Source organism: Loxodonta africana, chromosome 1 (genome assembly GCF_030014295.1).
Source record: "Loxodonta africana isolate mLoxAfr1 chromosome 1, mLoxAfr1.hap2, whole genome shotgun sequence".
NCBI classification, from domain to species: domain Eukaryota; kingdom Metazoa; phylum Chordata; class Mammalia; order Proboscidea; family Elephantidae; genus Loxodonta; species Loxodonta africana.
In genome coordinates, this window is record NC_087342.1 from 2,076,667 (window position 1) to 2,099,965 (window position 23,299).

Consider the following 23,299-nt stretch of genomic DNA (forward strand, 5'->3'; position numbering starts at 1 on the left):
TCACTGGACCATCCACCCCATCAGGGATTGTAAATTTGAAGAGGCTTTGATTCTGTAGGAAAGTGCTGTGGGGTTGGGAGAAAGAGAGAAATGCCAGCCATGCCTAGAAGCAGAATCTTTGATGTGGTGAAAAAATGTGAAATGGCTCACTATAGATGATCTGGTAAGCAAGGTAAGTGCTGTGCTTACCCCACCTATTGGATAATCCACCCCTGCACCCCTCCCCACTGCTCCCCACTCTCAACCCATTCACTGCACACACAGGCATGTGCTTAAATGAAAACCTAAGTACATTTCCTAAGTGAAGAGAAGAGGATCAGCCACATAGTGGGTTAAGCGTGTACAGACCATAGATCTGATGATCCAGAACAAACCTGGAGGAGCCTTTTACACAGGAAGGTGAGGGACAGGCTGATTTGCTGGCTTGAAATCACTGGGATCCTTTAAGGAACATGATGCAGGATGATTCATTTAAGATAAAAAAGAGAAAACCAAGGGAGCAGGTGAGTCCCTTGGCTCCTCGTTTTGTGTGTGTGTGTGGAAAAGTTAGGGGTTGTTACTTGGACCTTGCTTTTTAGACTTCCAACCATTTTTGGAATCTGGCAAGAATCCTGGGACCTGCAGAATGATGAGCCTGCCCTGTGAATGGGACAAAGTGACAAAGTGTTCATACCTAAGGATTATTACTTGTCTTTAAAAAAAAAAAAAAGTGAGCAAAAGGAAAAAAACTTGCTGAGGCAAAAATGGCCGTTTTTCCCCTGTAGAGAGAAAATAGAGTTGTGCTTAATTCTGAGGGATTCTGGTTCTCTTCCACTTACTAACATTTGATAACACCTGGAACCACAGCATGAAACGCAAGTGCATCTCACAGCCCCACCTCCCACTGTTGTCCTCACGTCACACATTCTAGGCTTAGCGAACTCGGCCACTTTGTCAACTCATAGTGCGCTTTACCTTTGCTTTGGAATGGTGGTCCGTCTGCCTACGGCGTTTTACCTTCCCTTCCCTTCCCACACTTCCTCCCCCCTCCTTTTCTTTCCCCAGACAGCTCCCGCCTCCCTTGAATTAACTAACTCCTTCTCAGTTTTCAAGATGCAAGTATCTTCTCTAGCAATCTGTGACCATGTGCCTTCCCAAACCTGAAGCATGTTCTTCCGTTGAAGCTTCCTTACCACCCAAAGTTTGCATCCCTCGCCCTCTCCTAGATAGTCTCCCCTGGAGGCAGGGACTGTTCTCAGTCACCCCTGCATCCACAGTGCATTACACAGGCCCCCCACACCAAAGGCCCTCCGTGGATGTCTAGAAAGAGGAAGCCTTCCAGATAAGATGTGTTTGAAGTCTGGAAGGTCAAAAAGGGTATGCAGAAGGTGAACAAGGATTTTTCACCAAATTCTAGGATGTTAGAAGTTTTAAGGAAATAGAGAAGAAAGGACAAAGGAAGAACTCGGGATACAGACAGATTGAAGATGCAAATAAATTCAGGTAGGATTAAGAAAAAAATGATGGATGTCAGAAGCATGGAAGGCTACTGAAGAGAAATTGAGGACCTCCGGAGGGAGATACCTGTGAATGTGGCTCTGTGGCCCACCTGGCACTTCACGGGCACCATCAGAGGTGGTGGCTGGATGGGATCAGAATTCCTCAGGTGCAAGGGTGGAAAAAGCGGGAACTACCGTGGGTGGATTGACTTCCTTAGGACACTGCCCGAGCCTCTGCCATCTGGAATTCCGTTTCCAGGGGCCCCGCTGAAGGAGTCTCCTTTCTCCCTCTGAGCGCTTCGGCCCCCTTGTCCTCCTCCCTCTCTTCCTGTGCAGCCCGCCAGCTCTGCCGTTGGCTGTGCCAGAATACAGCTCCGGCTCTGATGAGTCCAGACCACCAGGGCTCACATTAATTTTCCCAGTGCTAAGTTTATAGTTTATATTTGGTTGATCAGAGAAATATGTGTGATGTGGGTTGCTGGCAAGGAAATCCTTTTTTTCTTCTCTCTTTTTTTCAGTGTATTTTTTTTTTCAAACCATTTCAGTCCTTCATCTAGTCCAAAAGAAAGTCCCCAGTTCTGCTAGCCAGCCCTACCTCAGAGCAGCACTGAAATCAGATAAATGAGATGGTCTGCAGACATCTTCCGAGTTCATCTGGCTGCCAGACTCGATGGAGACATGGCTCCCTGCCTTGACTAGCGTTCAAGGATTAATCACATTTCTCACCCTCTTATTATGTCTTTTTAAAATATATATATTTTAATTGTGTCAAGCCAAGAAATTCTTGAAGCATTAGGCCAATTTATTGTAAGTCATTTAATAACATTGCAAAATGGGTTCTTTTTATTCTGCCTTCTTCCTCTCATACTCTTCCTTGTATGCCTCCTGTCCTCTTCTGGCTACCTCCCTGAGCTCTCCCTCCCTTCCCAACTTTGCTGTTCTGCCCTCATTAGCCTAGGACTTTCATCTCTTCCCCTTCCTCAGCTTTCTCCCCCACTCAAATCTGGGGCCAATCCCTTTCTGAACTCAAAGAAGAAAAGACGTAGGATTTAATGACGAATGTACTTGGCATCTGCAAAGGTGTTTTTTTTGTTTTTTCCTCCATGGAAACTGTTTTTATTTAAATGAGAGAGAGCATGCCTTGCTTTCATCAGCAAGTGTGTTTGAGAAATCTCCTGTCATGTTTCCATGGCTGTCAGGAGACGGCTCCAGAGCCAGGATTTTTGTTGCAGTTGGCCAGCCAGGAAAAATGTATTCCTCCACTCTCCTGGCCTGCAGGGGGAGGAACAGTGCTCACTCTGCTGAACCCCTTTCTGAGTTTCTTTGTAGACCACAGTCAGCTGGCAGGCAGAAATGCTGGTGGAGGTGGGGGGCGATGCTTGCAGACATCATTTTTTTAAAATTGTTCGTTAGGTGAAAGTTTGCAGAGCAAATAAGCTTCCCATTTGATAGCTTATACATAAAATATTTCATGGCCTTGCCATCATTCCCCACAATGTGTCAGCACTCTCCCCATTTCCACCCTGGGCTCCCTGTTTCTTTTTATCCTGATTTTCTACCCCTTCCTGCCTTCTCATCTTTGCTTTTGGGCAAATATTGCAGTTTTGATCCCGTATAATTAATCATTCTAAGGAGCACTTTCCTCTCGGGTGTTAACTGTTTGTTTTGTGGGCTTGCCTGTTGTTTGGCTAGAAGATAGTCTCCGGGAATGGCTTCAGTTCCAGGTCAGAAGGGTGTCCGGGGGCCGTAGTCTCGGGGGTTCTTCCAGTCTCTGTCAGACCAGTAAGTCTGGTCTTTTTTATGAATTTGATTTTTTGTTCTGCCTTTTTCTCCTGCGTTGTGATCCTAGTCAGAGCACTCAGTAGTGGTAGCCAGGCACCATCTAGTTCTTCTGGTCTCAGGGTCGTCGTATAAGCTGTGGTTCATGTGGTCCACTAGTCCTTTGAACTCATTGCTTCCTTGAGTCTTTGTTTTTGTTTTTTTTTTCCACTCTCCTTTGCTCCAGACTGGAAGAGACCCTTAGCTGTGTCTCGGATGGCCACTCACAAGCTTTTAAGCCCCAAGACACCACTCATCAGAGCAGGATGGAGACACCACTCTTAACAGAAACAGAAGGAATTATTATATCCCGCCTTGTGTGTTGTCTGTTTGTCTTATCTCTCAGGTTAAAAACTCTCTGCTTAGGAACCACATCCTCTTAGTGTCTTCTGCAGTGCCGGGACTGATAGGCAGGATTCCGCAGTGCCGGGACTGATAGGCAGGATTCCGCAGTGCATGGACTGATAGGCAGGATTCCGCAGTGCCGGGACTGATAGGCAGGATTCCGCAGTGCCGGGACTGATAGGCAGGATTCCGCAGTGCCTGGCTGGCTGGCTGAATGAATCGATCAGTGACGCCTGGAGAGATGGGGTTGTGCCGAGTGCTGAGTACAGAGTGTTCTGCCTTTGCCCAGCCTTGTGGGATACAGCTGGGTTTGGCTTCAGTGGTCTGTGTGCCAGGGCTACAGACTGGTAGTGGACTTAATCACTGTCCAGCATGTGTGGCTTCTGAAATGCTTGCCCAGTCCACAGTCAGCACTGTCCCCTCACCATGTGCCAGGCGTTCTGACCTTCTGAAAGCACCATGGGGCTCCAGCCTCTTCTCTGCTTCTGTAGTTTCTCCACATCCTTAGCAGATGACCACTGTGGTTTTCCATTTGCAGAACACTTCATTTCGGAGGGCTAGCCTTGGGGTCGTGCAGAACACTTCATTTCGGAGGACTAGCCTTGGGGTCGTGCCAAGCGATGGTTCCTCAGGCCACTTCGGGGGCGGGGATGGAGAATAGCGTTGTGAGTCTCTGTCCAGTGGTCAAGCAGTTGGGGCATAGGAGTGCCCCGCATGGCCAGAGGCCACGCAGTGAGACAGCGCCCACACCCTGCCCTCCGCAGACTCAAATCCAAGTCCGGCAGTGCAGCAGCGAGGCCAGCGTTCTGCAGAGAAGGCTGGTATTAACTTCCCCTGCACCTTTGCTGTCTTTCAAGAAAGGGCTGAGATTGGAGGAAAGGCCCCTGGGGCTAGCATGCCACAGAGTTGTGCTCCAGTAGGGCAAAAGCACTCTGGGCTTTGTAGCATTAGCCATAGACCCAGCAAGCCACCACAGGGGCTTGGACGCCAGGAGAGCTGAACAACACAATTATCAGCCAGTCCAGAAAGCTGCCCTGGCCGCGAGGCTGCTGAGCTGCCCAGCAGCATTGCCACGCCAGCCCAGTGTGATGCCCCCGCCATTTGGTGGAGCCTGTCCAAAGCTCAGCAGTGAGCACAGGCTTGCCTTGATCCTGAAGGACGGGCAGGAAGGGGGACAGGATTATATGTGAGAATTGTCTGGATGGGTAGAAGGCCAAACTTTTTTTTTTTTTAAGATTTATTTTATTATTTAAATTATTGTTTTAAATTTTATTATGGTTCATATATACATAACAAAACATACTAAACTGTTTTTTAAGTGTCCAGCTGAGCTCCTGGAGATGGGGATGTTGGTAACCCCACGAAGCATCTGGTCCAAGGTACTGTCTTGCCCACCTTCTTCAATTAAACAGAATTGAACTTTGATGACCTGAAGGTGGATCAGGGAAAACGGGGTCAAATGAAGAAGCCCCCTGAAAATGATTATTAGGTCTATGAGATACATGGTCGTTTTGCTGGAACACATCGTATCGCTTAAACCCTGTAACTGGAAGTATAAAGTTCATGGAAATTCAGGTGGATAAGACTGTTGTTAAGATTTGAAAATTCGTGTCATATAAAGGCATAAGTAGACATCAAATATTGTGATTTGATGCATAGCTTTGCTAAGCCTTTATTAATAAAGGAAGGATCTATACTAGGGAGGTGGTGAGAAGGTTAAAACAGGGCTCGAGATAAAATTTGTCCAGTTTGTAGTTTTGCATAAGATCCTGCTGAAGGCAGCTACATCGCAAGCTTCTAGAAGTCTTCTGTTTGCCTTCGTTGTTACTGTGGCCAAGAGAGCACGTGCCTGGTGTACTCTGTACGTGTGAACAGGAAACACAGAACACATTCCATGCTCTGTAGTATGTATCCAGGGGTTCCTCAGAAGTGGTATATCAGAATATACATCTCCCCTTAAGACCGAGCTCGTAGAAGGAAGGAACGGGGCAGGCTTGTGTATGGAGCCTAAAACATTATGGGCTTTCTCAGAAAGTACCAAGTTCTGTGGCAAGAAAAGGTCATTAAGCTCAGACGTGGCCCCTAAGACCAGGGCTCCTGACCTGTTGAGAGCTGAGAAACAACAAGAGTTGGCCTGTTGGCACTGGATTAATGCGGACAAGTGAATAAAGTCACTGGAAAAAGGCACCAGAGGGTGCACAAAGGGGCGTGAGGGAAGGGTAGGGGATTAAAGCTGCAAATCCATTCCACTAATGGATTTCCCAAACACACCAGCCGACGGGCAAGGACAGGTGCCCTGTCAAACCATTTCCCCATGAAACCAGATCCGTAGTTCTGCAGGGAGGCCTGGTAACTCCATTTGTAATTGAAGAGCCCGTCCCCTGAAGTCCTGGTGAAGCCGGCTGAGCCGCCCAGGGAAGGGATGTGGCCAGGAAAACGGCTTTGCAGACAAAGGGGCCGGAGAACAGGCTGGTTTCCTTCCTACATGGCCAACTAGTGCCCTTCTCTGCCTCTGCCTGTCTGATGGCTGCCTGGCTCCTATTGATCATGGAGTCTCCACTCCTCCCTGGCCTCCTTCCTGCTGAAAAACACTGGGGAAGGGGGTAGTTTGCTTTGCAAATAATTTATCACTTCGCCACTCTGCCTTTGATCCCTCAGGGAAATGCAAGTTTTGCTCCAGCAGCCAAATTGGGAGCAACTGTCTAGTGAAGAGACAGCTAAGGCTTAAGCTTAGGAGCACAGGGTGGGGACAGGGCCAGCAACCAAACTGCTTCTTGCTTGTTTTGAAGCCAGGAAGGCTTGCCTGTCATCTGCCCTCTCAGGAAGCCGGACGCCCAGCTGGGTGCCCTCGATCCTGCCCACACGGGCTGTTGCACACATGTTGGCATCAGAACAGAGGGGCTGTGCAGCTGTGGGATGACAGTGTCCAGCTTTGTGCCTTCCCAACCACACAGCCTGCTGTCTCGAACCAGCAGTTGTGAGGGGTGCAGAGGAACCAAGAGCCGCCGAAGGAGGCACAGAGTTCTCTCATCCTGGGTTGTGCCGTGGGTGCCTGCAACAGTGCGTGCTCTGTGTCTAGATAAGCCCTTAATTACCAGTGGGGTCGCAGCCCAGGGCCATTAACGTGGAGATGGCATTCTGGTGCCAAACTCGTTTCAGTGGCTCACATCTTTCTTGCAAAATGATCTGCTAGGTTTAAGTATATTCTTGCCTGAGGCAAATTTCCTTAGAGTGATGCAAAGAAACAGGAGAAGAAAGAAAAAAAAATTTTTTTTTGGTGGAGTAGTTGTAGGTTTATTAGACCGTGGAAGAGAGTATCCCTCAGTGACTGAGGAATTTTCCGGATGGCCCTGAGCGTGCAGTCACTCATAGCTTGCTTTGTGAGGAGCCTCTTGACATGGCAGGTACAGGGCGTACTGTCCTGAAAGAGGATTAGAGCTTTGGTGTTTTTTAAGTGCATAGCTTTTGAAAAACAGAGTAAGCACGACTTAGCTAGAATATGTGAGCACAGCCCATCCACCTTCTCCCCTAGTCCAAATCTTCCCCCTCTCTGAGTAAAACCTTGTAAGCTATCTTAGCTGAGAGGTTCAGCCAGAGCTGACTATGTAATTCTTAGGGCCCAGTGCAAAATGAAAATGCAGGGTCCCTTGTTCAAACACTATTAAGAATTTTAAGACAGTGACAGCAGAACATTAAAGCAGGCGTGGGGCCTCCCGAGTGCAGGCCCTGCGGACGACGTAGGCTGCAGGCCTGTGAAGCTGGCCTCCCGCCCAGCCTTCCAGACTATGTATTCATTCAGCAAGGACTCAGAGAGCACTGCTGTGTCCTGAGTACTGTACCATGGGGCTCAAAACTGGGGTGCAAAACTACTTGGCGGCCCACCAGGAATTTGTAATTTAGTTAGGGTCAGATATCACACACACAAAATTAAATAATGGTGAAATGATTATTTAAAAGCCCAGGGTATCGTACACTCACCTAAAAGCAGGAATATGGGTGAGATCTCACCCTGACCTGGGGCAGTGCTTGTTCAGCCCGGATAGTGGGATAGGCCAGTGGGAACAGTGGATTCGATCAGGCCATTTGTCGTCATTTATGCCCCACCACTTGTGAAAGTATGTTTCTTACTCCACGTTTGTTAGACCTATTTCACCCCTTTCCTGGGACCCAAGAAGTAACTTCTCAAGAAACATTCTGTTTTCACAGTAGCTTCCCTTGGCTGTGCTTAGGTCAAACGTTCACTGAACATTTGTGCGAGGCACCTGTCCTTCAGCTCACGGTGTAGACCAAACCCAGCTAGGGCATTTGAGTTCATTGACAACGTGAATAGTCACCTCATATCCTGACTTGTGGGGCCCTGCTTCCAAGATATTCATTCATTCATTCAGCGTTTACTCGGTGTCTGCTGGGGCCAGGCCCTGGGTTAGGTTCCAGGGACACAAGTATGAACACGACTTGGTCCCTGCCCACAAAATGCTCACAGTCTAGTATTGTAATCAGAGAAACAAGAGTTTTCCTGCCCTGGCTTGGCTGGAAGAAGAGCTTCTGGAAAGTTCCATTAAATGGAAGCCTCCTGACCTCACTGAGTGCCTTAATCACCAGCTCTCCTGTGGTGACAGTAGTTTGTTTTTGGTGATTACTCTTGTCTTCTGTGAGAAACCTGACTCCCTCCTGCTCCCATTGCCCTTCTGGGTCTCCTGTGGAAACAACGGAACAGGCAGGTGGAGTCTTGCAGTGAAGTTGCTATAAGTGCTGATGGTATCCCTTCTCAGGAGCAGAGTTTGGTGTGGTCAGCATTCAGACGGGGCGTCTCCAGGGCTTTTTAAATATTTTTCTGAGGAGAAATAATAAGAAGTATTTTCATTTCTCTTATCTAATTTGCCGTTAGTTTTATTTCTTCTCTTAAATTCAGCCAGGATCCTGAAAACCAAATTTGGAATGCAGTTCTGTTGCACAAATGGCCTCTGTTTTGTTCAGCAACATCAGCGATTTGGCTGATACAGTGTTTGGACTGTTGGATTGTTTGGGAAGCATCCCACTGTCATTCCAGATGGGTCTCCATCCTTTCCCAGTCTAGATCCCAGGCTCACCATCACCAAGCTGAGTCGGGAGACACAGCCGTGATGTTGCCAGAGATTTCAGCCTGTAGTCAGGAGCCCTGACTCCCCACATTCCACTGTCACTAAGCCACACAGGGTGCTTCCTGCTGGGCCGGGAGAACTTTCCTTGCCTTAGAAAACTCTTAGAGCATCCACAGATTCCCACCCACCCTGAGGGCCAGCCAGGTCATCCATCGGATTGGCCATGACATTGAGTGCAGCACCTGAGTAGCAGGAATCAGCCTTCTGGTCTAATTACGGCCATAGTGGATGGTTCTCAGACCTGGTGCTTTCCACTGTAGATGTCTGAGGAGAACTTGGGAAGTTTGTTCTTGATTGAATGGGAGAAAAGACATCAGCGTTCTCTTTTGCTGTTCCTGCCAACCTCCCTCAGAAGCCTCAACTAAGCCTCCACTGCTGTGCCGGGACATTGGTACCTCGATCATGATCTACTCACAGCCAGGCTGAGTAGTGCTGACCAGCACTGCCAGCTCACCCCCATCCTGTCTCAGTGTAACAGAAAGGGCTGGTCTGTGTCAGAGGCACCTCCTGATGGAATTCTCTCCCCCGGCCCACCCACTCCAGCCCCACACAGTGCTCAGCTCATGGAGCCATCACATTCCATCCTGTAAGCTCCTACAGACAACAGGAGGCTGGAGGGCGGGCTCACACCACCCCTGCTGGCAATCCCCCAGCGTGTGAGGCTCTGCAGCCTTTTATGTGACATGAAGACCCCATGGCACAAGCCTACCCCCAAAATGTTACGCTGTCTCTGTCCGCCATTGAGGCCCAGCCAGCAGCTTCCCTTGTCTCCGCAGACCTCCAGGACTTCAAGTTAGATGCACAGCACGTAATCGAAGTAGACGAGGGGAACACGGCGGTCATCGCCTGCCATCTGCCGGAGAGCCACCCGAAGGCCCAGGTCCGATACAGCGTCAAACAGGAGTGGCTGGAGGCCTCTCGAGGTGAGCAAGCAGGGCAGGGCTTCCAGGTCAGGAAGGAAGCTAGCCTCCTCCGACTGCCCCCTGCCCAACAAAACTGGGTCACCTGCTGCTGGCTCCAAACCCCTAGTCCTCACACTGCTGCTCAGCTGCCTTCTGTCATGCTATTTAGCTCTATAGGATCCTAAAGGAGTTGGCTTCTGTTCTGGAGGGCCTCTGCCCATTATGAGGCATTTCTTCATTCTTTGAGGTCCTGGAAGTTGTTGCCAAACTGCTGCCATGTGATCAGGGCTTTCAGCACCTGGCTCCAGATTCTTCCGGGCACACTCCCTCCACCAAGCACACACAGAAATGTCGCCCCACAAATCTAGCCATTCCTGGAGCTTCAGGGGGAAACTGCTCCCCAACTCCTCACACAGCACAAGGTCTTTTCAATGGAACTGGATTTTTCACACACGCACACACACACACACACAGTTTTCCTAGTAACTGAGACATGTCACCTCTCACAGCACCTGCCACTTCCTGCCCAGCCAGCGGTGAACCCGGTGTCTGGTCCAAGGGATGCCAAGGCCTGGTTTATAGGGTGCTGGGTTCAGGGGAGGTTGTCCCTCCAGACAAAGCTTCTTCCCACAACGGCCCCTTCTTTACCAGACCCCACAGCTCAAAACGTATGCCTCTTACTCACTTCATTTAAAATATTTTTATTAACATTTTCTGGTTATTTCTGGTTATGAAAGGATGTATGTTCTTTATAGAAGTTTTAGAAAATACAGAAGACTATTTCTTTAAAAACGTAAAAACCCTTTTCCTACCACTCTGAAATAACTGGAGACTGAGCGGAGAAGAGGGATCAGGGGCTTTTCCCACTCCGCAAGGTGGCCCAGTGGCAGGCAGGCACCTGGCTGGGCGAGTCTGGAGTACAGGGACACCACGGTTCTCAGGTAGACCAGTGCTGAAAGCCACCCCCGTCACTGGTGTCCAGGAAGCTGAAAACCACCCCGTCACTGGTGTCGAGAAGCTGAAAGCCACCCCGTCACTGGTGTCTGGAAGCTAGGAATCTGCCCCTTGTTTCATGAACCTGAACACACCCTGGGGCCCCACCGCCATGGCGTCCCTCAGCCAGGCGCAGACAAAGCCCCCAGGACCAGTGATGCAGAGGGAAGGGTGTCAGTGGTAATTGTGAAGAGGGCAGTGGTTTGGGGTTAGAATATCCTTTCTAGTGAGGATGGCTCAGAGCTGGGACCATGGCTGTCCCTCCTTCCTGGTGGCTTGCAGGAGTGGTCATCTCATCTCCCAAGTATGTAGCAGGGGCCCCTCGATCCTTACAACAGCTCCACACATTACACCATTTCACAAATGAAGCAGGATCCGAGAGGGTGACTAAGTTGCCCAAGGTCACACAGTTAGTTCCTGGCAGATCCAGAGCTTGACCCAGGCCTGGCTGACCCAAAATCCTACTCCTTCTACCCTCCCCCAGCTCCCTTGGGAGTATAGACTGACTGCTCTCCTGCAGACCTGTGTACTGACTCAGCAGTTAGTCAGCTAGTGTATCAGCTGGTTGATTGATTAGTTCCTCACCCTGGCTCTTCAGCCCCATTCACCGCAGTCTCACGGGGAGACTAGCATTCTAGGTTTGGGCTTGTTGGGACTCAGTGTACATAAGCTCCTGGCTCCTGTCCAACCTGACCCCTGACCTCTGTGGGTAACACTTAAGAAGGGGAGCTGCTAAAGAGACAGAAAGGGCCACATAAATCAGAGCCTACATCAGCCTGAGACCAGAAGAACTAGATGGTGCCCGGCTACAACCGATGACTGCCCTGACAGGGTACACAACAGAAAATCCCTGGAGGAGCAGGAGAGTAGTGGGATGCAGACCTCAAATTCTCTTAAACAGACAAAATTTAATGGTTTGACTGAGGCTAGAAGGACCCCAGAGGTCATGGTCCCCAGACCTTCTGTTAGCCAAAGGCAGGAACCATCCCCAAAGCCAACTTTTCAGACAGGGATTGGACTGGACTATAAGACAGAAAATGATGTTGGTGAGGAGTGAGCTTCTTGGCTCAAGGAGACGCTTGAGACTATGTGGGCTACTTCTGCCTGGAGGGGGAGATGAGAAGGCAGAGGGGGCAGGAGCTGGCTGAATGGACACAAGGAATACAGAGTGGAGAGAGTGTGCTATCTCAGCAGTGGGAGAGCAACTACAAGTATATATATATAAAAAAAAAAAGGTGTATATAAATTTTTGTATGAGAAACTGAAAAAAAAAAGGGGGCTGCTGAGTGCAGTATTCTGGGCCCTGATTCATCCCCATGTTGCCCCCGTCCTGCTGTTCCCTCAGATAACTACCTGATCATGCCATCTGGGAACCTCCAGATCGTGAACGCCAGCCAGGAGGACGAGGGCACGTACAAGTGTGCCGCCTACAACCCAGTGACCCAGGAGGTGAAGACCTCCGGCTCTGGCGACAGGCTGCGCGTGCGCCGTAAGGACCAGGCCCTCGGCCCCGGTGGAGGGGTCCTGCTGATAGGGGGACCCTGGGGCCTCAAAACACCAGCTCTCATTCTCTGGGGGGTGGCTGCAGGATGCAGGTCAGTGGGGCATCCAGGACGGAGGTGGGGCTCACAGCTCACGGCCTGGCTCGGGTGGGTCACATTAGCACTGTGGGGTTGTCGCCTGCCTCCTGCCTGCACACTGCAGACTGTGAGAGGGGGCTTGTGGGGATGTGTGTGCTGGGGAGGGAAGGTCTGGAGCTCCCTCAGCTGCCCAGGGTGTGTGCACAGGTGAGGTTGCATTTGTATAGGCCAGTGAGGCCCCAGACCTGCGGCTCTGCCTGGGGTCAGGCAGGTCAGGCCCACACTGCCCCCCCTGCTGAGGGCACCCCACAGCTCCCTCACAGGATTGCTGCAGTAATGTGAAAACAGCAGCTACGTTCTCAGAGCACTTACTCAGGCACTTTGCACATTCCATGGGGTCACATCTGATGTACAGTTAGGTTTTAGAGTCAGGCGGATTGACCGTAAAGCTAATGAAGCTGAACTTCAGGGGCTCCTTTCTTTCCTGGGCCCCAGGTCTGGTTTTGTATTCGTCATTTTGTGTTCTTTCTCTTAAAGAAGGCATCCCAAACTGTTCAAGTGTGGGGTCTTATAAATCGGGTCTGCCCCTGCTTAGCGCATAAAGGGAAAATCACACAGGCACACGCTGGCTGGCTCCGTGTGGTCCCTGAGGAAAGCAGCAGTTGGAGACCAGCCTGCCAGTCACTAAGTTCCAGGCAGTCTCTCCCCCAGCGCTGGGAAATGTCTCTGCTCCCTCCCCTGCGCACCTGGCTAGTGGCCCCTGTCCATTTGTGGACCTCAGATAGGAGAGCTTTTGGCATCCGTCACCCTCACTAAGACCCTTGGCACTTAGACCCCTGGGCCTGGATCCTGGCCTCGGTCTCAGAGTGCACATACTGAGGGCAAGCAGGAAAAATCGCTGCACCATTCAAACAACATCTCTTCGTCTCTCCACCCTCTCTTTCTTTCTTTCTGCAAACACACAAAGTTAAGAGTGTGGATGATGCTGTCATTGTTGGGGGTCTTCAAGTTGATTCCAACTCTTAGCAACCCTATAGGGCGGAGTAGAACTATCCCATGGGGTGTCCTAGACTGTAAATTTTTTGGAGGGAGCCCTGGTGACGCAGTGGTTAAGCACTCAGCTGCTAACAAAAAGGTTGGCGGTTCGAACCCACAAGTTGCTCCACTGGAGAAAGATGTGGTTATCTGTTTCTGCAAAGATCACACCCTTGGAAATCCTACAGGGCAGTTCTACTCAGTCGTAAAGGGTCACTATGAGTTGGAATTGACTCGATGGCACCAGGTTTGGGTTCTTCTGGTTTTAATCTTTAAGGAAGCAGATTGTCAGGTCTTTTCTCCCTCAGAGCCACAGCGGGTTTGAATGCCAACCTTTCGGTTAGCAGCCGAGCACTTCAATGATGCTACTCTACTGCATCATCCCATTTATTACTCAGAACAGAGCTCAGCAGAAAGAACTCCTTGTTTCAGACAGGGAAACCAAGGCCTCAGGGAACAAAATGACTTACCACTTTACCTAGATAGGCTGCCTCCTGGGGCTGTCCCCCCACCCTGGGTGGGGCAGGAGGGCACCCTTTGTGAGAAGTCTTGGTCCCACATGCTCTTCATTCCGTGCCCCCCAAGGCTCCACTGCAGAGGCTGCCCGCATCATCTACCCCCCAGAGGCCCAGACCATCATTGTCACCAAAGGGCAGAGTCTCATCCTGGAGTGTGTGGCCAGTGGGATCCCACCCCCACGGGTCACCTGGGCCAAGGACGGGTCCAGCGTTGCTGGCTACAACAAAACGCGCTTCCTGCTGAGCAATCTCCTCATCGACAGCACCAGTGAGGAGGACTCGGGGACCTACCGCTGCATGGCCAACAATGGGGTCGGGGAGCCCGGGGCAGCCGTCATCCTCTACAACGTCCAGGTGTTCGGTAGGTGTCCCTGCGGGCCTCCTCCTTCTCCTTGGCCCCTCTCTGCTCTGCTGGGCCTTTCTAGAGGCACATTGCCTGAGGCTCAGAGAGGGCCACTGCCTGGTGGAAGGCACGCCCAGAGGTGGTGCATGGCACAGGGTCTTGGCAGCCTCATTCTTCCCCCTCCCACCATGACTCTGATGGGGCGCATGACACCTTCCTTACCTCCTCCTTCCCATGAGGAGATACCGGCAGCAAGGGGAAGAAGGACGCCTCCCCAGCCCTTCTCACCCAACTCTGGTTTCCCACAGAGCCTCCCGAGGTCACCATGGGGCTGTCCCAGCTGGTCATCCCGTGGGGCCAGAGCGCCAAACTCACCTGTGAGGTGCGCGGGAACCCCCCGCCCTCCGTGCTGTGGTTGAGGAATGCTGTACCCCTCACCTCCAGCCAGCGCCTCCGCCTGTCACGCAGGGCTCTGCGTGTGGTCAGCGTGGGGCCCGAGGACGAAGGTGTCTACCAGTGCATGGCCGAGAACGAAGTCGGAAGCGCCCACGCCGTGGTCCAGCTGAGGACCGCCAGGCCTGGTGAGTGTGCCTCATGGTCCCCGATCCAGCCCAACATTCATGGAACTTTCTTTGCCAGTGAACTTTCAGTACCCCAACATACAGGACAGACAAATGTGGGCTTTCTTTGAAAGTTCCAATTTACTTTAACTTATTAACAAGTCAGAAGTGAGTTAATAAAAATTCAGTAATGACTTAATTGTTGTATTTTTTTTTTATATAATTATGGAACGCGTCACGAATTTGTGCACCACCCTTGCACCAGGGCCATGCCGATCTTCTCTGTATCATTCCCGAAGCAAGCACATATTTTTGAAAAATTAGTTTGCAGAATCTGTGGGCTTCTAGGTTGCCATGGAATCCATTTTGATGAGCAGCCGTGCAGATTTAGCAGTTGCTGTGTGCCCACCCTGAGCTAGCTGGGTAACATGGGGGTGCGGAGAAACCTGACAAAACCCCTCGCCTCAAGAACCTTTCTCGTGAAGCAGGTGGAACCCACCAGGAAACAACTGGAGATAAATACATGAAATGTTGACTCAGCATTGTGGGGTGCCAGCATCCTGTGGTGGGGAGAGGTGGGGCGGAGGGAGACTGGTATTGGGGGGCTCCTGAGGGAGGCACTGCCTCTCCTGGCCTCTCGGGCTCTCAGAAGGGAGTTGCAGATGGCTTCATGGCTCAGTTCCACGCCTCCTCAGTGAAGGAGGAAACGGCCACGTTGTGCCATGGTGTTAGGACCCCACAGTGAAAGGACATGTTCCCACCCCCAGCCTAGACGTGAGAATGAAAGGCGAAAGGCGTGGCATTCCTGCACCTCGGGAGCCAAGTGAGATCGTTCACTTGAGAGGAGCCTAGAGCAGACTCAGGAAAAGAGGCAGGTCTGGGTGAACCTGGCCTGTCTCCTCGGAGCCGCGGGACAAGCCTAAGCAGTGTGGTCCAGGATGCCTTTCCCTCCTGGCAGGGCAGGATGCCGGCCTCTCTTCTACAGAGCCTGCTTGTGTGTCCAGTGGGTGGTGGGCGTCCCAGGCCCTGAGGGTGAGGGCTCCTCCTGCCCCTTGTCTCCCTCAGGGCAGTAGCCCAGCAAAGAAACACAGCAGAGACTAACATGTCTCTTCTTGCCCTTCTCTCTCCTGCTCTGTCCTCCAGGCAGCACCCTGAGGCCGTGGCGAGATGCTAAGTCAGATGTGGCCACACCTCCTGCACCACCTTCCAGACCCGGCAGCCCTGACCAGCTGCTGAGGGGGCACCCAGGGCTTCAGCGGCCCCTGACGGGAATGCAGTCTGCTTCCCTGCCGTGCCCAGGGGAGAAGGGCCAGGTGGCTCCTGCCGAGGCCCCTGTCATCCTCAGCTCGCCCCGGACGTCCAAGACTGACTCGTATGAGCTGGTGTGGCGGCCTCGGCACGAGGGCAGTGGCCGGGTGCCCATCCTCTACTATGTGGTGAAACACCGCAAGGTACAGTCCCTGCCGCCCTCGTCTCTCCACCTCCTGGCCACCTCCTGGCCACCTCCCCCTGAGCCTCTGCAGCCTGGAGCAGCAAACCCAGCGCTCGTCATGACCTCTCCTGCCTCCTCAGTGTCCATTCTACCCAAGAATCTGGCTGTGAGATGTGCCCTCGGGGCAAAGTCAAACCATTTGCTGTCAGGTCGATTCCATCTCATGGCGACCCCACGTAAAACTGCTCCGTAGGGTTGTCAGTGGCTGTGATCTTTCTGAAGTAGATCACCAGACCTTTTTTCTGAGGTGCCTCTGAGTGAATTTGAACCCCCACACACAGACCTAAGCAAAGAGCTTCAAGTCTGAGCCCTCTCCATCTCTTTCCCGGAAGCCAATAACATCAACTCCCATCCCAGAAGAGAAAGCAGGACTGTCTCCCATGAGCCACCACCAGACATGTTCACCTCTGTCCTGTCATTTGTTGACGTGGTTGTTGTTTTGCTTTGCTTTTTGACCAAAGTAAGCTCTGACAGGGATTCTGGCCTGGCGAGCTCATTCTAAAGCCAGGAAAACGCAAGCAGATATTTGTGAACAAATGTTTTCTCTCACCATTGTAAAGTACCCCCTCAGTTCTCAGAATTCATCATGGTTCAGGTTGGACAAGCAGGCGTTTGAGCGGAAAGTACGCCGTGTTGTGTAGACCTCAGCTCTTTCTCCTGACAGAAGGTAATTTGTCCAGGTGAATGTCCCAGAGCTGTCAGGGAGGGAGTCTCTGGCTGAGCACCGATGCGGTGACAGAGGGAGCCAGCTCCATCCTCCAACACTGGGTCCTGTGAGGCAGGATGGGGAAGCCAGGCAGCTGCCCTCCCTCAAGGCCCGGCTTTTGCCCGCTGTTGCCCCCCAGGGGACAGGGACGTGAAATTCCCTGTAAGAAGGTGCTCCAAAACATCCCTGTTCACCCCAAGTGTGTACTGTTCTCTTTCTAAGGCCATTAACCAGTAACCAGTTGCTGTCCATGGTGACCCCGTGTATGTCAGAATAGAACTGTGCTCCACAGGGTTTTCGATGGCTGAGTTTTTGGAAACAGATTGCCAGGCCTCTCTTTTGAGATGTCTCTGGGTGGGTTTGAACTGACCACCTTTCAGTTAGTAGCCAAGCACTTAATGGTTTGCGCCACCCAGGGTCTCCTTCTAAGACTGTTAAAAAAAAACAAAAACCCGTGCCGTCGAGTCAATTCTGACTCATAGCGACCCTATAGGACAGAGTAGAACTGCCCCATAGAGTTTCCAAGGAGCGCCTGGTGGATTTGAACTGCTCATTTCTTGGCTAGCAGCCGTAGCTCTTAACCACTATGGCACCAGGGTTCCTCTAAGTCCATTAGACAGTAGGAAATTGTTGTCCTGAAATGGATTTTTTAATTTTACTGAGTGGGGAATAGCATGTGTTATAGAATGTGGAATTTTATCATGCATGTGTGCTATTGTCACTTACAAAGTGCTACACGCACCTGGTAGAAAATACGGAAAATAGACAAACATGTTAGAAACCTTTATCCACTTTCCCCCACCCTCCCCGGCGTGGTGGAAAGCTTGGCTGTGTGGAAGCCATCCCCCACCTTGGAGTCAGCTGGCCCCTCTCATGCTCTTCTTTTCCTTCGACCGCCTTCCCGGAAGACCTTGGGTCTGGACAGGTCCACAGAGACACAGGTGACGTCAGAAAGATACACCTCAGGCAGAGCAGCCCCATCCTGCCCCTCTGCTGCCTCCCAGGTAGATCGAGGGGGCAGCTTCTCATTAGCCCTCAGCCTGCTGTGAGTGAGCTGTTAACAAAAAGCTGCACTGTTCAGCACAGGTGATGGGGCAGGCCTGGTACTAACCCTTATCGTCCCCCATAACTAAACACCTCCATCTCACACTTGTAGACAAAGATCAGGGCAGGCCAGGTGCCGCTTGGCCCCAGGAGACAAAAACCAGCGTGATAACAAGAATATTTTCAGGCCAGAGGTGGAAAAGGCCAGGCGCAGGAGTCCGGAGGTGCAAGGCTGAGGCCACGTCACCCTCACAGTGCACGTGACGGTGACTGATGACCCTCCGGTTTCGTGTTTTCATTGCTGGGCTGAGGGATGGGGGTGCAGGGGAAGTGAGAGGACTGAGGCCCAGCTGCATCTGGCTTCTATCAGGCTCCAGCCTCGGGGGCATTCGGAGCTGTTGGACGGGTGTTGCCAGGCAGAAATTATGTCTTGAAAGCAGTTTTCTTCTTGAGGCTCTAACGTGTCCTAAAGATCATCGCACAGAAAGGATTTTGAAATCGAATGTCAACGTTCCTGTTGTATTTTTCCACCCACCTTCTCTTGCTGGGCACTGGGAGTCATTCGGCTACTTCTCACTTTTTCAAGTGCGTGAGGCCGGCTTCACTTCTTCGGTGCATCTGCAGACCCTGGCTACCGTGTTTGGGTTTCTAGCATCTCTGGGGAGTCTGGGTTTGTAAAACGTCTCCCCTTGGAACAAATCCTGGAAGCCTGACCTTAATGAGCCCAGACATCCCTGTCCCTTGAATGGTAGGTTTTGTTCTGCATCTGAATACTCGGCTTGGGGATAAGGGCTCTTCCTACCAGCTGTTTTCTCCCTTCAGCAAACCTCAGCTCACTTCCAGCAGAGAGTAGAACTGTGCTCCATAGGGTTTTCAAGGGCTAATTTTTTGGCTAGATTACCAGGCCTTTCTTCCGAGATGCCTCTGGGTGAACATGAATGGCCAACCTTCTGGCTAACAGCCGAGCGCATTAACCATTTGCAGCACCCAGGGGCTCCACCGGCAGCTGAGTCTTTTCCCTGAGAGGTGAGTGGATGAGACGAGGACCCTCCCAGCATCACTTGTAGGGGAACCTGGAGCCCCTTTATGTTTTTCTTTAGATTTAAAGGGCTGGGGACTCAAAGCCATGAAAGTCTAACCCATAGTAATTATAATTTATCCACAGCTTTTAAGTCTTAAGCAAGGCCTGAGGGCAGGAGCAAGAAAGTAACCCTGATTCCGACTCATAGTGACCCTATAAGACAGAGTAGAACTGCCCCATAGAGTTTCCAAGGAGTGCCTGGTGGATTCGAACCGCCACCCTTTTGGTTAGCAGCCCTAGCTCTAAACCACTACGCCACCAGGGTTTCCACAGGAGCAAGGGTGCGGGGGTGAAATGGCAGAGACCTCATAGGGTGGAGGATGTAGGACGTTCAGCAGAGGGGGCAGGCATCTATCTGTTGGGAACCTATTTTGTGCCAAGTTCAATGCTGGCCACTTTACCTGTACCACCTAATTGAATCTTCAGAATAATTCAAGAGTTTTATTTGCCCTGTTCTAGAAATGAAACAGAAACCCTGGTGGTGTAGTGGTTAGGTGCTATGGCTGCGAACCAAAGGCTCGGCAGTTTGAATCTGCCAGGTGCTCCTTGGAAACTCTATGGGGCAGCTCTACTCTGTCCTATAGGGTCGCTATGAGTCGGAATCCACTCGATGGCACTGGGGTTTTTTTGTTGTTGTTGTTTAGAAGTGAAACACCACCTGTCAGTTTGTCATACTGTGGCAGCTTGTATATTGCTGTGATGCTGGAAGTTATGCCACCAGTATTTCAAATACACCTACCCAACCCAGTGCCGTCGATTCCGACTCAGCCGTAGCACTTAACCACTACGCCACCAGGGTCTCCTCAAACACTCCTACTCCTCACTTATTGACTGTCTCGTTACCTGATGTTTCACATTTATGACAATAGTAAAAAATGTACTATCCAACTCTTTTGTGCATTAACAACGTACGTCTGGCAGTAACGAATGCTGAGGTGTGAGGTGAGAGTAATGCTGGCTGTGATGGTTAAAGTTATGTGTCAACGTTGGCTGAGCCATGATTCTCCATTTGGCAGTTATGTAGTGATGTAATTCAGCAGTTATGTAGTGATGTACCTTGGCAGTTATGTAGTGATGTAATTCGGCAGTTATGTAGTGATGTAATTCGGCAGTTATGTAGTGATGTAATTCGGCAGTTATGTAGTGATGTAATTCGGCAGTTATGTAGTGATGTAATTCGGCAGTTATGTAGTGATGTAATTCGGCAGTTATGTAGCTATGTAACTTGGCAGTTACGTAATGATGTAACTTGGCAGTTATGTAGTGATGTAATTTGACAGTTATGTAGTGATGTAATTTGGCAGTTATGTAGTATATAATTTGGCAGTTATGTAATGATGTAATTTGGCAGCTATGTAGTGACGTAATTCAGCAGTTATGTGGTGATGTAATTCGGCAGTTATGTAGTGATGTAATTTGGCAGTTATGTAGCGATGTAACTTGGCAGTTATGTAGTGATTAATTTGACAGTTATGTAGCAATGTAATTTGGCAGTTATGTAGCAATGTAACTTGGCAGTTAAGTAGTGATGTAACTTGGCAATTATGTAGTGATGTAATTTGACAGTTATGTAGCAATGTAATTTGGCAGTTATGTAGTGATGTAACTTGGCAGTTAAGTAGCGATGTAACTTGGCAGTTATGTAGTGATGTAATTTGGCAGTTATGTAGTATATAATTTGGCAGTTGTGTAATGATGTAATTTGGCAGTTATGTAGTGATGTAATTTGGCAGTTATGTAGTATATAATTTGGCAGTTGTGTAATGATGTAATTTGGCAGTTATGTAATGATGCAGTCATCTTCCATTTTGTGATGTGGTGTGGTCATCCTCTACTTTTGCATAATGCTGATTTTTGCATAACAACCTGGTCTTTGGAACCCAACTACGTCAGTAAGTGAGGAGTGGGTGTACCAGCAGAGTCACCCATGGTGAACAGGTTTCAGTGGAGCTTTCAGACTAAGACAGACAAGGAAAAAAAGGCCTGGCAATCTACTTCCAAAAATTAGCTAACGAAAACCCTCTAAAGGATCACAATAGAAAATTATCCATTATAGTGCCAGAAGATGAGCCTGTAGGTTGGAAGGCACTCAAGATACACAATGACTACAATAATGGACTTGAGCATACCAACAATCATGAAGGTGGCACAGGACCGAATGTTTCATTCTGTTGTACACGGGGCTGCCATGAGTCAGAGCCAACTCAGTAGAACTCACAACAACAACAGAAATGAAAAGTTTAGGGGTCAGAGAGGTTAGGGAACTTGCTCAGAGTTGCAAAGCTGATAAAGGACCCAACCAGGATTTGAACCCAGGCTTCCAGATGCTTTTTCTTTCTAGAGTAGGCTGTGATTATGAATATGCGGTTTAGAGTGAAGCTGTGGTTTCTCCACTCCCTGGCGTCATGGCCTTGGGCTCATTACCGACAGTCGTTTGTGAAGCCTCAGGCTTGTTTGTCAAGTGGGCTGTCGTGAGGAGAATGAGGCATTGCATAGGAACCACGCAGCTCCATGTCTGGCACATAGTGAGCACTGAGCAAAGGTCGCTGCTGCTGCTGCTACTTTTACTAGCATTCTCATCATTGGCTCATTAGGGTGAAAACGGAAGGAACTGTATTTGGTTTAAATAGAGCAAGGAGAAGGAGTTAAAAATGGAGGGTCTCAGAAGTACAAGGTCATTGAAGAAGTTCTCAGCGCTATCATTCAGGCCTTCTGACATTCCCCACTGGGTTTTCTTTGGATGGATCATCAAATGGGCATCAGGGAGCCTGGTTCTACTGTCACAGCGAGGATGGGCGTCCCTGAGAGGCAGTCAGAGATCTGCATGGCCCCCCACCTGGCTTGCTCCTGTCCTTCCCACCCCTATCCTCTTGTGCTCAGTTTTGCTTTCCCTGCAAACCACAGCCCACCTGTAGCTCCAAGCAGGGATGCCGGTCCTTATACAAGCCACCTTCTCCAGCAGGTGATGAATACCTCTGATGACTGGACCATCTCCGGCATTCCAGCCAGCCAGCACCGCCTGACTCTCAGCAGACTCGACCCCGGGAGCTTGTATGAAGTGGAAATGGCCGCTTACAACTGTGCCGGCGAGGGCCAGACAGCCATGGTCACCTTCCGAACTGGTGAGGTCACACATTGCCCCCAGCCTGCGGTCTTCATGGGCCTGAGCAAGTCCTCTGAGGCCCAGGTGGGAAGCCCTGTTCACCTTGCCCCAGCAACACACCTTGGACTCTGCCTTTGCTTTCAGCTCCTGCCACCCTTGGTTTGTGTGCCAGGCTCAGGCCACGCCTCTCATCAGGAGAGTCACTAGGGGCCTCGCGGCATCCCTTTGTCTGTCTCTTACACAGCAGCAATACCATGGCTTTCAGATGAGCTGGGAACGAAACTGCGCGCTCCGTGGCCTTTATTCTTGTTTGCACCACCTTGGCCGACCCCTCAGCAGAGTCTCAGGCAAGAAGGACACTCCCTCCCTTGCTGATCTCCACCTATTTCCTCCCAGGACGGAGGCCCAAACCCGAGATTGTGGCCAGCAAGGAGCAGCAGATCCAGAGGGACGACCCTGGAGCCAGCCCCCAGAGTAGCAGCCAGCCGGACCACAGCCGCCTCTCCCGTAAGCTTGGCGGCAGTGGGGGTAGGATGCAGGGGTGGGGTGAGCAACAGTCAAAGAACTGGAAGCCAGGCCCACTGCTTCCAAGGCCCCATTGCGGCAGGTCTAGTAGGAACCTGGTCCCATGGATCTCCCCAGTTCACCATGATGAGAAAGTAGAGATTGGAGTTTTTAAAAATAAAACTGGAGTCTGACATGGGTTGCTGGAGAGAGCTGCTGACCCTCTGGCCAGCCACACCCTGGCTTCCCAGAAGGGTAGCTCGAAGGAATATCAACTCAAAGGCTCCTCCTTGCGGGGGCACTCACCAGGGTGGTCCAAGCAGCAGTGGGTGGAGGGCTGTGGGGATAATGGGAGCAGCCGAGTCCAGTCAGAACATAACCATCATCTCATGGTTCCTTCCTCATTGTGTCTGGGCTTTCCCAGCCCCAGAAGCCCCAGACAGGCCCACCATCTCCATGGCCTCTGAGACATCAGTGTACGTGACCTGGATTCCCCGTGGGAATGGAGGGTTCCCGATTCAGTCCTTCCGTGTGGAATACAAGAAGCTGAAGAAAGTGGGTGACTGGATTCTGGCCACCAGTGCCATCCCACCCTCACGGCTCTCCGTGGAGATCACAGGCCTAGAGAAAGGTAGGATCCTGGCCCTCTCCCTCAG

The 23,299-nt window shown here is 50.8% G+C and overlaps 1 protein-coding gene and 1 non-coding gene across 3 annotated transcripts in view; one reads left to right on the forward strand and one right to left on the reverse strand.

Moving 5' to 3' along the window:
- Positions 1-23,299, forward strand: part of BOC (BOC cell adhesion associated, oncogene regulated) — a 92,913-nt gene that overhangs the window by 61,965 nt on the left and 7,649 nt on the right. For both annotated transcript variants that reach the window (XM_023551802.1, XM_023551801.2), the window contains exons 5-12: positions 9,559-9,705; positions 12,023-12,166; positions 13,878-14,171; positions 14,462-14,734; positions 15,857-16,164; positions 21,996-22,158; positions 22,536-22,646; positions 23,068-23,274. In XM_023551802.1, coding sequence (XP_023407570.1) covers positions 9,559-9,705; positions 12,023-12,166; positions 13,878-14,171; positions 14,462-14,734; positions 15,857-16,164; positions 21,996-22,158; positions 22,536-22,646; positions 23,068-23,274 — 1,647 coding nt within the window. The remainder of the gene's footprint in view (positions 1-9,558; positions 9,706-12,022; positions 12,167-13,877; positions 14,172-14,461; positions 14,735-15,856; positions 16,165-21,995; positions 22,159-22,535; positions 22,647-23,067; positions 23,275-23,299) is intronic.
- Positions 14,933-15,034, reverse strand: LOC111751462 (U6 spliceosomal RNA). Its single transcript, XR_002786580.1, has one exon. It is a non-coding gene; the product is annotated as a U6 spliceosomal RNA (small nuclear RNA).